General features: G+C 43.4%; 2 protein-coding genes across 2 annotated transcripts in view; both read right to left on the bottom strand.

The window, feature by feature from the left end:
• Positions 1-591: 591 nt before the first annotated feature.
• On the bottom strand, positions 592-3,149 carry SNF8 (SNF8 subunit of ESCRT-II; the record flags this gene model as incomplete). Its single annotated transcript, XM_063424865.1, has 3 exons — positions 3,045-3,149; positions 1,751-1,801; positions 592-781 (listed from the first exon to the last, which is right to left on the bottom strand). Coding segments are annotated over exons 1-3 (295 nt in total), but the record flags the coding sequence as incomplete, so codon positions are not given.
• The window catches only part of LOC134565343 (collagen alpha-4(IV) chain-like), a 15,092-nt gene continuing 4,163 nt past the window's right edge, over positions 3,141-14,069 (bottom strand). The window contains exons 2-3 of the mRNA XM_063424864.1: positions 13,941-14,069; positions 3,141-3,261 (exon numbers count right to left, since the gene is read on the bottom strand). The exon at positions 13,941-14,069 is cut by the window's right edge and continues 1,059 nt beyond it. Of these exons, the coding sequence (XP_063280934.1) occupies positions 3,141-3,261; positions 13,941-14,069 (250 nt within the window). The remainder of the gene's footprint in view (positions 3,262-13,940) is intronic.

Genomic DNA, 14,069 nt, shown 5'->3' with positions numbered 1-14,069 from the left:
ACCCCGGGGTGCTCCCTGCGCGCCCAGACCCCGCTCCTCAGCACCCCGGGGTGCTCCCTGCGCACCCAGACCCCGCTCCCCTGCCCCCAGCACCCTGGGGTGCCCCCTCCTGAGCCCACACCCCCACTCCCCCTGCCCCTCAGCACCCCGGGGTGCCCCCCAGGTGCTCACAGGGCCCTCCCCCTGCCCCCCAGCACCCCAGGGTGCCCCCCAGACGTTCCCCCCTGCATCCCTCAGCACCCTGGGGTGCCCCAGGTGTCACAGGTCCCTCCCCATTCTCCCCAGCACCCCGGGGTGCCCCCCAGGTGTCACAGGTCCCTCCCCGTTACCCCCAGCACCCCAGGGTGCCCCCAGGTGCTCACAGGGTCCTCCCATGCCCCTCAGCACCCCGGGGTGCCCCCAGGCATTCCCCCATTGCCCCAGCACCCCGGGGTGCCCCCAGGCATTCCCCATTCCCCCCAGCACCCCGGGGTGCCCCCCAGGCCCCCCCAGCACCCCGGGGTGCCCCCCAGGCCCCCCCAGCACCCGGGGTGCCCCCAGGCCCCCCCAGCACCCCGGGGTGCCCCAGGCATTCCCCCATTGCCCCAGCACCCGGGGTGCCCCCCAGGCCCCCCCAGCACCCTGGGGTGTCCCCGGGCTCACAGGCCAGCGGGTCGACGCCGATGGTGGCGCACAGGTCCTGGAACTGCAGGCGGAACTCGGGGCTCCTGCGGATCTCCTGCTTGTGCTTGCTGGCAAAGGCCTCCAGGTGCGAGCGGAACGTGTCCAGCTGCCGGGACATCTGGGGACAGAGGGACACCGGGGACAATGGGGACACCGGGGACACCGGGGACAATGGGGACAATGGGGACACCGGGGACAATGGGGACAATGAGGACAGCAGGGACACCGGGGACAATGGGGACACCGGGGACAATGGGGACAATGGGGACACCGGGGACAATGGGGACACCGGGGACACCGGGGACAATGGGGACAATGGGGACATCTGGGGACACCGGGGACACCGGGGACAATGGGGACAATGGGGACAATGGGGACAATGGGACACCGGGGACAGCGGGGACAATGGGGACAATGGGGACACCGGGGACACCGGGGACAATGGGGACAATGGGGACAATGGGGACACCGGGGACAGCAGGGACAATGGGGACACCGGGGACAGCGGGGACAATGGGGACAGCGGGGACAATGGGGACAATGGGGACAGTGGGGACATCTGGGGACACCGGGGACACCGGGGACAATGGGGACACCGGGGACACCAGGGTCAGGACTGGGGAAATGGGACACCCGGGACAGCAGGGACAGCGGGGACATCTGGGGACATCTGGGGACAGCGGGGTCACCGGGGACAGCGGGGACAACGGGGTCAGGACCGGGGACAACGGGGACAACAGGGTCAGGACTGGGGAAATGGGGACAGCGGGGACATCTGGGGACAGAGGAGACAGCGGGGGACAGCGGGATCAGGGCAGGGAATAACAGGGAGAGAGCCCGGGAATAACGGGGACAACAGGGACAGTGGGGACATCTGGGGACAACAGGGACAATGGGGACAACGGGGTCAGGGCCGGGAATTCATGGCAGGAGGAACTGGAAAGGGGCTGGGAATGGGAAATGGGAATGGGAAATGGAATAAAGAATGGGAATGGGATGGGAATGGATGGGGGGGACAGGCAAGGGGACAGGGACAAAGACAGGGACAAGGACAGGGACAGGGAAGGGGAGCCCCAGGAATTCCCACCTGGGCCAGCTGATCCTCAGCCAGGACCGTCCCTCGCTCCTTGTACTTGGCCTGAGGGGGGAGAACGGGGAAGGGCGGGAGAACCCGAACGGGGACAGTCCTGACCCGGGACAATCCTGACCCGGGACAATCCTGACCCGGGACAATCCCAAACAGGGACAGTCCCAAAGAGAGAGAACCCGAATGGGGACAGTCCTGACCCGGGACAATCCTAACCGGGACAATCCCAAACAGGACAATCCTGACCCGGGACAATCCTGACCCGGGACAATCCCAAACAGGGACAGTCCTGACCCGGACAATCCCAAACAGGGAGAAACCCGAACGGGGACAATCCTGACCCGGGATAATCCTGACCCGGGACAATCCCAAACAGGGACAATCCTGACCCGGGACAATCCTGACCCGGGACAATCCCAAACAGGGACAATCCTGACCGGGACAATCCTGACCCGGGACAATCCCAAACAGGGACAGTCCTGACCCGGACAATCCAAACAGGGAGAACCCGAACGGGGACAATCCTGACCCGGGATAATCCTGACCCGGGACAATCCTGACCCGGGACAATCCTGACCCGGGACAATCCCAAACAGGGACAATCCTGACCTGGGACAGTCCTGACCCGGGACAATCCAACCCCAACATCCCCGTGAGGGATGTGCTCCATAAGGGGGGATAAACCCAAACCTGGGGCTCCTCCTGAACCCCTCCCCTCCCCTTCACAGCCCCCCACAGCCCCCCATAGCCCCCCAAGCCCCTCACAACCCCTCAGATCCCCTCAGATCCCCTCAGTTCCCCCCATAGCCCCTCACAACCCCTCACGGCCCCTCAGATCCCCTCAGATCCCCTTACATCCCCTCACATCCCCTCACAACCCCTCACAGCCCCTCAGATCCCCTCAGATCCCTCACAGCCCCTCAGATCCCCTCAGATCCCCTCAGATCCCCTCAGATCCCCTCAGATCCCCCCATAGCCCCTCACAACCCCTCACAGCCCCTCAGATCCCCTCAGATCCCCTCACAGCCCCTCAGATCCCCTCAGATCCCCTCAGATCCCCTCAGATCCCCCCATAGCCCCTCACAACCCCTCACAGCCCCTCAGATCCCCTCAGATCCCCTCACGGCCCCTCAGATCCCCTCAGATCCCCTCTCGGCCCCTCAGATCCCCTCACATCCCCTCACGGCCCCTCACCGCCATTCAACCCCGAGGTTCCCTGTGCCATTCCCGTGCCGTCCGGGGCCGTTCCCCGCCGCTGTCCCGGGGCCGTTCCCCGCTCTCTTTTCCCGCTCACCTCGGTCAGTTTTCTCCTGGCGATCGCCCCCGCCCCCACCCCCCGCCGGTGCATCCCGGCCCCGCCGCCGCCGCCGGCGCGCCCGGTGCGACGTCATCAATCTGCCTGCGTGACGTCATCGAGCGGCGCCGCGCGCGAGGAGAGGGCGAGGCCGCACCGCCCCCCTCGGGAGCCCCGCCCCCTCCTGAGCCCCGCCCCCTCGGGAGCCCCGCCCACTCTGGAGCCCCGCCCCCCTTGAGAGCCCCGCCCACTCTGGAGCCCCGCCCCCACCCGGAGCCCCGCCCACTCTGGAGCCCCGCCCCTTTGGAGCCCCGCCCCCTCCCCTCAGTGAGGGACGGGGGGATAAAGGAGGTGAGAGAGGAGGATAAAGGAGATCTGAGGGGGATAAATGAGTTCTGAGGGGGTAAATGGAGTTATGAGGAGGCAAATGGAGTTATAAGGGGGATAAAGGAGGTGAGAGAGGGGGATAAAGGAGTTCTGAGGGGGATAAATGAGTTCTGAGGGGGATAAATGAGTTCTGAGGGGGTAAAAAGGGTTCTGAGAGGGTAAATGGGGATCTGAGGGGGATAAATGAGTTCTGAGGGGGTAAAAAGGGTTCTGAGAGGGTAAATGGGGATCTGAGGGGGATAAATCAGTTCTGAGGGGGTAAAGAAGGTGAGAGAGGAGGGTAAATGAGTTCTGAGGCGGTAAAAGGGGATCTAAGGGGGTAAATGGGGATCTAAGGGGGATAAATGAGTTCTGAGAGGGTAAATGGAGTTCTGAGAAGGTAAATGGAGTTCTGAAGAGGTAAATGGAGTTATGAGGAGGTAAATGGAGTTCTGAGGGGGTAAAGAAGGTGAGAGAGGAGGGTAAATGAGTTCTGAGGGGGTAAAAGGGGATCTAAGGGGGTAAATGGGATCTGAGGGGGATAAATGAGTTCTGAGGGGGTAAAGGAGGTGAGAGAGGAAGGTAAAGGAGTTCTGAGGGGGATAAATGAGTTGTGAGCGGATAAAAGGTGTTCTGAGGGGATAAAGAAGGTGAGAGAGGGGGATAAATGAGTTCTGAGGGGATAAATGGAGATATGAGGAGGTAAAAGGGGATCCGAGGGGGTAAAAGGGGTTCTGAGGGAATAAAGGAGGTGAGAGAGGGGAATAAACGGAGCTCTGAGGGGGTAAAAGGGATGGACAGGGATGGAGGAATGGATCCATGGATGAATGGATGGATGGAATCCATGGATGGATCCATGGATGGATGGATGGATGGATTGGAGGGATGGATGGATGGATGGATGGATGGATTGGAGGGATGGATGGATGGATGGATGGAGGGATGGATCCATGGATGGATCAATGGATGGATCCATGGATGGATGGATGGATGGAGGGATGGATCCATGGATGAATTCCCTGCAGGCTCCAGGAGTTTTTAACCCTTCCCGATTTTTTCCAGCCTGGAGAAGCGTGCGGGGCCCCGAGCCCGGATCCGTCGGGAATTCTCCAGCCCCGGCTCTGGGATGAGCCCGGAATATCCACCGGGGGTTCCTGACCCCGATTCCCGTGGGAATTCTGCGGATTCCAAACCCTGGCACCGCAGGGACAACGGGAAAGGCCCCGCGCTCCCTAGGCCTGCACATTCCCAATGGGTTTTGCCCGAAATTCGGGTTTATTTAATAAAAAAAATTCTCTGTTTTCTCAGCCGTGCACTCAATTTAATCCGCTTTAAAATTTATTTGATTTATTTGATTTATTTGATTTATTTGATTTATTTGATTTACTTTATTTATTTATTATATTCGGGGAGCAGCTGCTGCCCGGTTCTGCCTCACAGCTGTGGGAACAGATGGAATTTTAATTCCTGGGAATTCTGGCTGGGTTGGAGCCGTTTTGGCCCCAGTGGAGCCATCAGGGGCTGCCAACCCTTCCCTAAAAATCCTCACAAGAAACAGAGGTGTTTTATTTTATTTTTATTTTTATTTTATTTTTATTTTATTTTATTTTATTTTATTTTATTTTATTTTATTTATTTTTTTATTTTTATTTTATTTTATTTTATTTTATTTTATTTTATTTTATTTTGTTATTTCGAATCTATTTTTTATTTTATTCTGTCTTATTTTATGCTCTCTTTTCTATTTTATTTTATAATTTTTGTTTAATTTTTTTATTTATTATTTTTTATTATTCCGTCCCATTCGCCTTTCTTCTACTTTATTAATTTAATTTATTTGAATAAATTTAATTTATTGAAACCCCCCAAATCCTGCCTGGAAAACCCCGAATTCCAACCGGGAGCTCCACCCCTCATGAATATTCAAATCCTCGCGCTGTGATTGGCTGCAGAGCCGCCATGAGGCCACGCCCACCATATCCACAGCGTCCCTGGTTGCCATAGCAACACTGCCGGCTTTGCCTTTACCCAATCAGCGGCCGCCCCGTGTCTCCGTGAGCCAATCAGATTGCAGTATGCTAATGAGGTGGCGTGACCTTGGCTGGCCCGGTCCGGCTCCTTATCCCAAAATTCGGATTTTTTATGCATAAATCGGGTTTTTTATCCCTAAATCGGACTTTTTATCCCTAAACCAAACTCTTTCCATCCCCAAATCCAGGAGATCCATCAAACCCAGCCGGGAGCTGCTCTGCCAGCTCGGAATTCCAAGGCCAATCCCATTTTTCCCTAAATTTGACAGCAGCACCTTCAGCCTTGCCCGGGGTGAGCCATAAATGGAATTTCCCGGTCATTCCCTGGAAATCCATCACTGCCAGCGCAGGAAAAAATGAAATTTTCCTGGAGAAATCCGGAGATTTTCACCTTGACGGGGATTCAGGGATGGATGGAGCCGACAGGGAAATTTTTTATTCTTCATCAAAGTCGATTTTCCATCGTCCTTTCCCAAGGGGTTTTCTCCTCCAGGAGTTTTTGATTGGTTTTTATCAAAAGCTAATCGATATTCCCAAATTATTCCTTTGATTCCATGGGGAGCGAAACACACGGGAAGGGAAAAAAAATCAGAATATTCCCAAATTATTCCATTTATGAGAGCAGAGTTAATTCTATAGGGGGAAAAGTTAATTCTATGGGATGGGGAAAACCAGAATATTCCCAAATTATTCCATTAAATCCACTGGGAAAATAGGCTTGGGATGGGGGAAAAAAATCCAGAATATCCCCTAATTATTCCTCTTATTCTTATTCTTATTAGTCCTATTCTTATTCTTCTTTATTTCTTTTTATTACTCTTCTTATTCTTATTATTCTTTTTTCTTATTCTTATTAAGTGTTGTTGTAGTTCTTAAATGTTGTTGTAGTTCTTATTTTTATTTTTATTTTATTTTTTTATTTTTTTTTTTTATTTTTATTTTTATTTTTATTTTTATTTTTATTTTTATTTTTATTTTTATTTTTATTTTTATTTTTTTTATTATTCTTGTTGCATTTTATTGTTGCTATTTTGTTTTGGTTTTTTTGTTTTAGTATTTTATGATTTATATTTTATTTTTATATTTATTTTATTTTTTATATTTATATTTATATTTATATTTATATTTATATTTATATTTATATTTTTAATTTAATTTTAATTTTAATTATTCTTGTTAAATTTTATTGTTGCTATTTTATTTTGTTTTGTTTTATTTTAGTATTTTGTTTTATTTTATTTTATTTTATTTTATTTCATTTTATTTCATTTTATTTCATTTTATTTTATTTTATTTTATTTTATTTTATTTTATTTTATCTTATTTCATTTTATTTTACTTTATTTTATTTTATTTTATTTTATTTTATTTTATTTTATTTTATTTTATTTTATTTTATTTTATTTTATTTTATTTTATTTTATTTCATTTCATTTTATTTCATTTTTTTTAATTTTTATTTTATTTTATTTATTTTCCAGCCCTCTCTCCCCTCTTTTTCCCGGGAACGTTTCCGAGTCTCGGCCGGCAGAGGGGGACAGAGCCCAGCGAATCCCGGGAATTCGGGATTTGCCCAAATCCCAATTCCTGCCCCTCTCCCCAGCCTGGAATCCCAAAAATTTTCATTCATTCATTTCCCTTTCTGCAATATTATTTAAAAATTCACTTTATTGAGGACAGGATGGATAAAAAGGGTTTTTTTCCCAGTTTAAATGGATTAAAAGTGGTTAAAAAATGAATTTATCGCTTGTTGAACCCGAAATTCCTGAATTTCTGTCACCTCTGACCTCAGGGATCAAAGGTTTTTTTTTTTTTTTCTCAGTTTAAATGGAATAAAATGGTTTAAAATAAGGATTTGTGGCTTTTTGAACCCAAAATTCCCGAATTTCTGCCACCTCAGGGATCCACCTTGGGGCACCCCTCACCTCTGGCTCCTGCAAAATCCACAAATTTCCCAAAATTCCTTTAAATCCCCAAGAAATTCTGATTTTCCTGGAGTTTGGGGCAGGTGGGGTCGGAAATCCCCATCCAGGAGATCCCGGGGCAAAACCAGGAGGAAAAAAACTCCGAAATTCCAATTCCAAACCTCCAAAATCTTCATTTCCTTCCTAATTCCAGCCCCTAAAACCTCCAATTCTTTCCCAATTCCAGACCCCTAAAATCCTGATTTTTTTCCTAATTCCAGGCCCTAAAATCTTGATTTCTTTCCTAATTCCAGACCCTAAAATTCTGATTTTCTTCCTAATTCCAGACCCTAAAATTCTGATTTATTTCCTAATTCCAGGCCCTAAACCCTCAAGTTCTTTCCTAATTCCAGGCCCCCAAAATCTTCATTTCTTTCCTAATTCCAAGCCTCTAAAATCTTAATTTCCTTCCTAATTCCAGGCCCTAAAACCTCCAATTCTTTCCCAATTCCAGACCCTTAAATTCTGATTTCTTTCCTAATTCCAAGCCCTAAACCCTCGAGTTCTTCCCTAATTCCAGGCCCCCAAAATCTTCATTTCTTTCCTAATTCCAGGCCCTAAAACCTCAATTTCTTTCCTCATTCCAGGCCTTTAAATCTTCATTTCCCTCCTAATTCCAGGCCTCTAAATCCTTTTTTTACTCTCAAATTCCTCCCTCCCTTTCCTAATTCCAAACTTTGGCATTTCTGCCTTTCCTGCTCTCTGCGCTCAGCAGAAAAATCAGAATAATTCCCTTTTATTTTTATTTTTATTTTTATTTTTATTTTTATTTTTATTTCTATTTTTATTTTTATTTCTATTTTTATTTTTATTTCTATTTTTATTTTTATTTCTATTTTTATTTTTATTTCTATTTTTATTTTTATTTCTATTTTTATTTTTATTCTTATTTTTATTTTTATTCTTATTTTTATTTTTATTTTATTTTTTATTTTTATTTTATTTTTTATTTTTATTTTATTTTTTATTTTTATTTTTATTTTTATTTTTATTTTTATTTTTATTTTTATTTTCCCCTCTGACTCAGCACCTCCCGTTCATCATCCAGAGGTGCAAAAAAAGCCCCCAAATCCCCAATTTTTCATTTTCAGCCTCTCAGGGGTGAAGGATTTGTTCATTTGAAGGTTTTGATTTATCGGGAATGACAAAGGAGCTCCAGGAAATTTATTTTTTGTCAGGAAAAACCTTGACAGAGGCAGCACAGGGTAAATCTCCTGCCAGAAATGAGAATTTTTTTGATATTTTCCAGTTTTCAGTGCTTAGAGGGGGAAAATTTATTTATTCCATTCCAGGGTTTTTGGTCTTTTCCCAAAAAAATCGGGATTTGGGGTTGTTTGAGGCAGGTGGGGAGCACGGAGGGGGCACCAAAATCTGAATTATCTCGGAATTATCTCGGAATTATCTCGGAATTATCTCGGAATTATCTCGGAATTATCTCGGAATTATCTCGGAATTATCTCGGAATTATCTCAGGGTTGGGGTTTGCAGCACGAGGGGAAAGGAAATGAGAATGAGAAATTAAGAAAAAAATAACAAAAAATAAAATAAAAAGAATTAAAAATGAAGGAAAAATAGCGAAAAATGAAGGAAAAATAGCAAAAAAATGAAGGGATATGAATGGAAAATGAAGGGAAATGAGTGAAAATTAAGGAAAAGCAATGAAAAATGAAGGGAAATTAATTAAAAATGAAGGGAAATTAATGAAAAATGAAGAGAAATTAATGAAAAATGAAGGGAAATTAGTGAAAAAAATAAGAAAAATGAGTGAAAAATTAAGGAAAGGAATGAAAAATGATGGAAAATTAATAGAAAATGAAAGGAAAAGGAATATTTGAAATCTCTTTAATTCAATTATTCCCTGAGAATTTGCGATCCAGGGGCGTCTCCACCTGAAATATCCCAAATTCCAGGCTCAATTCCAGCCTGAAATCTCAGCGTTAACCTGGGAATTGTTGGGAATTCCTTCCATTTTTTCTCCAATTCCTTCCAATTTTTTCCCAATTCCTTCCATTTTTTGAGCAATTCCTTCCATTTTTTCCCAATTCCTTCCATTTTTTCCCCAATTCCTTCCCAGTTCTTGGCAATTCCTTCCAGTTTTTGGCAGGATCCACCTCACAGCCGATTTTCCATAGGAATTCCATCCCAGGATCCACCCAAAATCTGATTTTCCATTGGATTTCCATCCCAATATCCACTCAAAATCTGATTTTCCATTGGATTTCCATCCCAATATCCACCCAAAATCTGATTTTCCATTGGATTTCCATCCCAGGATCCACCCAAAAGCCAAATTTCCATTGGATTTCCATCAGGAGCCACCCAAAATCTGATTTTCCACTGGTTTTCCATCCCAATATCCACCCAAAATCTGATTTTCCATTGGATTTCCATCAGGATCCACCCAAAATCTGATTTTCCATTGGATTTCCATCCCAGAGCAGATTTTCCATTGGATTTCCATCTGGACCAACTCAAAAGCCAAATTTCCATTGGATTTCCATTGCAGGATCCACCCAAAATCTGATTTTTCTACTGGTTTTCCATCCCAATATCCACTCAAAAGCCAAATTTCCATTGGATTTCCATCAGGGTCCACCCAAAATCTGATTTTCCATTGGATTTCCATCCCAGGATCCACCCAAAGCCGATTTTCCACAGGTTTCCATCTCGGAGCTGATTTTCCATTGGATTTCCATCCAGATCAACTCAAACCCCAAATTTCTATTGGATTTCCATTGCAGGATCCACCCAAAATCTGATTTTCCATTGGATTTCCATCCCAATATCCACCCAAAATCTGATTTTCCGTTGGATTTCCATCAGGATCCACCCAAAATCGGATTTTTCCTTGGATTTCCAGCCCCGGTTCCCCTCAGAGCCGATTTCCCATCCCAATCCCTGCCCACAAAACTTTGGATTTTTCCCGGTGTCGCTTCCCTGCCGCGCTGAATTCCCAGAACCAACCCCCAGCAGGAATCTCTTCCCTTTTTTTTATGAATTATTCTTTTCATTGGGTTTATTTTTCATTTTTATTTCCTTGGAAACGCCAGCTGGGAAAGAAAAGTGAGGAGAAAAACAGGGAAAAAGGGATTTTTTTGTGGGGATTTGTTCTGGTCCCTTCTCAGCCCTAAAATTCCGATTTTTTTCCTCTTTTTAGGCCCCAATCCCACGGCAGGGGAGCCTCAATTCGTGCTGCAGCTCTGGCAGAAGTTCATTAAAATTCTGCTAATTAATGCTCATTTGGAGGCGCTGACCTTTGGCATCGACTCATTTATTCATTTATTTATTCATTTATTTATTCATTTATTCATTTATTTATTCATTTATTCATTTGTTTATTCATTTATTTATTCATTTATTAATTTATTTATTCATTTATTCATTTGTTTATTCTTTTGTTTATTCTTTATTTATTCATTTATTCATTTGTTTATTCATTTATTTATTCATTTATTCATTTATCTATCCATTTATTCATTTATTAATTTATTTATTCATTTATTCATTTGTTTATTCATTCATTTATTCATTTATTCATTTATTAATACATTTATTCATTTATCCATCCATTTATTAATTTATCCATCCATTTATCTATCCATTTATTCATTTATTCATTTATTTATTCATTTATTCATTTGTTTATTCATTTATTTATTCATTTATTAATTTATTTATTCATTTATTAATTTATTAATACATTTATTCATTTATCCATCCATTTATCTATCCATTTATTCATTTATTCATTTATTTATTAATTTATTAATTTATTTATTCATTTATTCATTTATTAATACATTTATTCATTTATCCATCCATTTATCTATCCATTTATTCATTTATTAATTTATTTATTCATTTATTCATTTGTTTATTCATTTATTTATTCATTTATTAATACATTTATTCATTTATCCATCCATTTATCTATCCATTTATTAATTTATTTATTAATTTATTAATTAATTTATTCATTTATTAATTCTGTTTATTTATTTATTCATCCGTTTATTCATTTGTCATCTATTTGTTCATTTATTCGTTTATTATCCATTTACGAAATTCCACCTATTTGTTAATTGATTTATTAAATTAATTGCTGATTAATGAAAAGTGAAGGAGAGTTAAGGAGAATGAAGGAAATTAAATGGGAAAAAAATAATGGAAAAGGGAGGGAGGTGGAGGAAAAGGAAGGAAAAATGGGGGGAAATGAGGGAAAAATGGAAAATGAATGGAAAATGAATGAAAAATGAATGGAAAATGAATGAAAAATTAATGAAAAATGAATGAAAAATGAATGGAAAATGAATGGAAAATGAATGGAAAATGAATGGAAAATGGGGGGAAATGAAGGAAAAATGGGGGAAATGAAAGAAACGTGGAAAATTAATGAAAAATGAATGGATGTGATGGGAAAAAAATGAAATTGGGGTGGGAAAAGGTAAAATTTGGGTGGGAAAAGGTAAAATTTTGATGGGAAAATATAAAATTGGGGTGGCAAAAAATGAAATTGGGGTGGGAAAAAATGAAATTGGGGTGGGAAAAAAAGAAATTTGGGTGGGAAAAGGTAAAATTTTGATGGGAAAATATAAAATTGCGATGGAAAAGGCGTCTGGAAGCTGGAATTCCATCCCAGAAACGATTCCAGAAGGAAAATTCGGATTTTTCCAAGCGGTTCCCGCTCCCCCTCCCCGATGAATTTATCGGGAAGAAAAGGAAAGAAAAGAAGAAATCGAAAGTGAAATAATCGGAATTACGGCGCCGCCTTTGTTCCCGAAAATCCGGAAATCCCTGCAGAAATTTTCCCCCTCTGGGCATTCCTGGGGCACTTGGGGTCGATCGAATTTTAATTAATGATTGGGATTTAATTAATTTGATTCATTAACGCGGCAGCAAAGAGAGAGAGGGAAAAAATCGCACCCATTTTCCCGGGATGGGTAAAAAATTTGGATTATCCCGGAGAGGGAGGGAGGAAAAACCTCGGGATTTGGGGAATTCGGGCAATGCAGGGATTGAGTGGAAAAGGTTAAAAAAAATTAATTTTTAATAATTTAATAATTATTTCTCCTTTTTTTTTCTGTTGTTTTCTCGGTGGGGTTTGAGGTGGGTTTGTTGTTGGTTTTTGGGGGGTTTTGGAAATTTTTTTGGAGTTTTTTGGGGGTTTTTTTGGGATTTGGGACAAACTAAACCCAGGGCAAGGGCGGGAATGAATTTTTCTCATCCCTACAAGACAGAAAAGATAAATTTATGATTTTATTCACATTTTTTTGACGCCTTTCCACAACTTTTTGGGTTACATTCATCAACAGATATTAAATAAAAATATCATCAAGTTGACTTTTTGTTAATTTTTACGGTTACAATAAATCCAATGTGTTAATATTATATTAATTAATACAGTTATTACTCTAGCAACATTAACAGCTTAATGATTATATTGATATTTATTCATACAATAATAGAATATATTGATTTAAAACTCAATTTATTTAAACCTTTCGGCGGAGGCTAGCAAAGGGATGTTGGGTTTAATTTTAATTTTAATTATAATTATTTTATTTCTCCGTGGTTTTCCCAGGGCGGGATAAAACCAGAGAGGGCAGGGAGAGGAATTCGAGGCTCTGGAATGCTGAGAACAGACCCAAAAATACAGAAAATAAAAATTGTGATGATTTTTGCACCACAAATCCCTCCCGGCAGCGGGAGAGGGAAAAACGCGTGGAAATTCCAGGGATTTTTAGGGAAAAAAAAAAGTGAAATAAGATGGGAAAATTCAGAATTGCGAGATCCTCCCTGCCCGGCCAGGTCCTCGTTTAACAGGAGGGGTTTAAATCCAGGTTTTAAAATCAGATTTTAAAACCAATTTTAAATCCAATCCTTTCTCCATCACGGAAATGGAATTTTTGTGCCTCCACACAAATTTATTTATTTGTTTGTTTGTTTATTCCTTGGGCGGGGCCGGGCGCGTTTTAATCCACCTGCAGCTGCAGGAATTGTTTCTCCAGCCGTAAATCAGATTTTTCCTGAGCCGAGCAGGAATTTCTGCTGTGCCCACCCCGGGTCCCGGCGCAGGAGTGAAAAATTCGGGATTTTCACCCAAAAAGGTTCCAAAAACCCCCCCGGGGAGCGGGGCAGGAACCCAAATCCGCCCCTTTGGGGTGGGAATGAGGGGGGAAAACCCGGAGGGTTCCCTGCGGGAAAAACCTTTGGAAAAGGAGAAAAAGGCAGAAAAAGAGGGGGGAAAGGGAAAAAAAGGGGGGAATTAACAGAAAAAAGGAAAAAAAGGGAAGGGAAAAAGGGAAAAAGGGGAAAAGGGGAAAAGGGAAAAAGGGAAAAAGGGAAAAAGGGAAAAAGGGAAAAAGGGAAAAAGGGAAAAAGGGGAAAAGGGAAAAAGGGAAAAAGGGAAAAAAGGGGGGAAATGAATGGAAAAAAGGAAAAAAGGAAAGGGAAAAGGGAAAGGGAAAGGGAAAGGGAAAGGGAAAGGGAAAGGAGAAGGAGAAGGAGAAGGAGAAGGAGAAGGAGAAGGAGAAGGAGAAGGAGAAGGAGAAGGAGAAGGAGAAGGAGAAGGAGAAGGAAAATGAAAAGGGAAAGGAAAAGGAAAAGGAAAAGGAAAAGGAAAAGGAAAAGGAAAAGGAAAAGGAAAAGGAAAAGGAAAAGGAAAA

Source organism: Prinia subflava, unplaced genomic scaffold (genome assembly GCF_021018805.1).
Source record: "Prinia subflava isolate CZ2003 ecotype Zambia unplaced genomic scaffold, Cam_Psub_1.2 scaffold_331_NEW, whole genome shotgun sequence".
In the NCBI taxonomy this organism is placed as follows: Eukaryota; Metazoa; Chordata; class Aves; order Passeriformes; family Cisticolidae; genus Prinia; species Prinia subflava.
The sequence above is the reverse complement of the archived record's forward strand: the minus strand, read 5'-3'. Positions and strand labels throughout refer to the sequence as shown.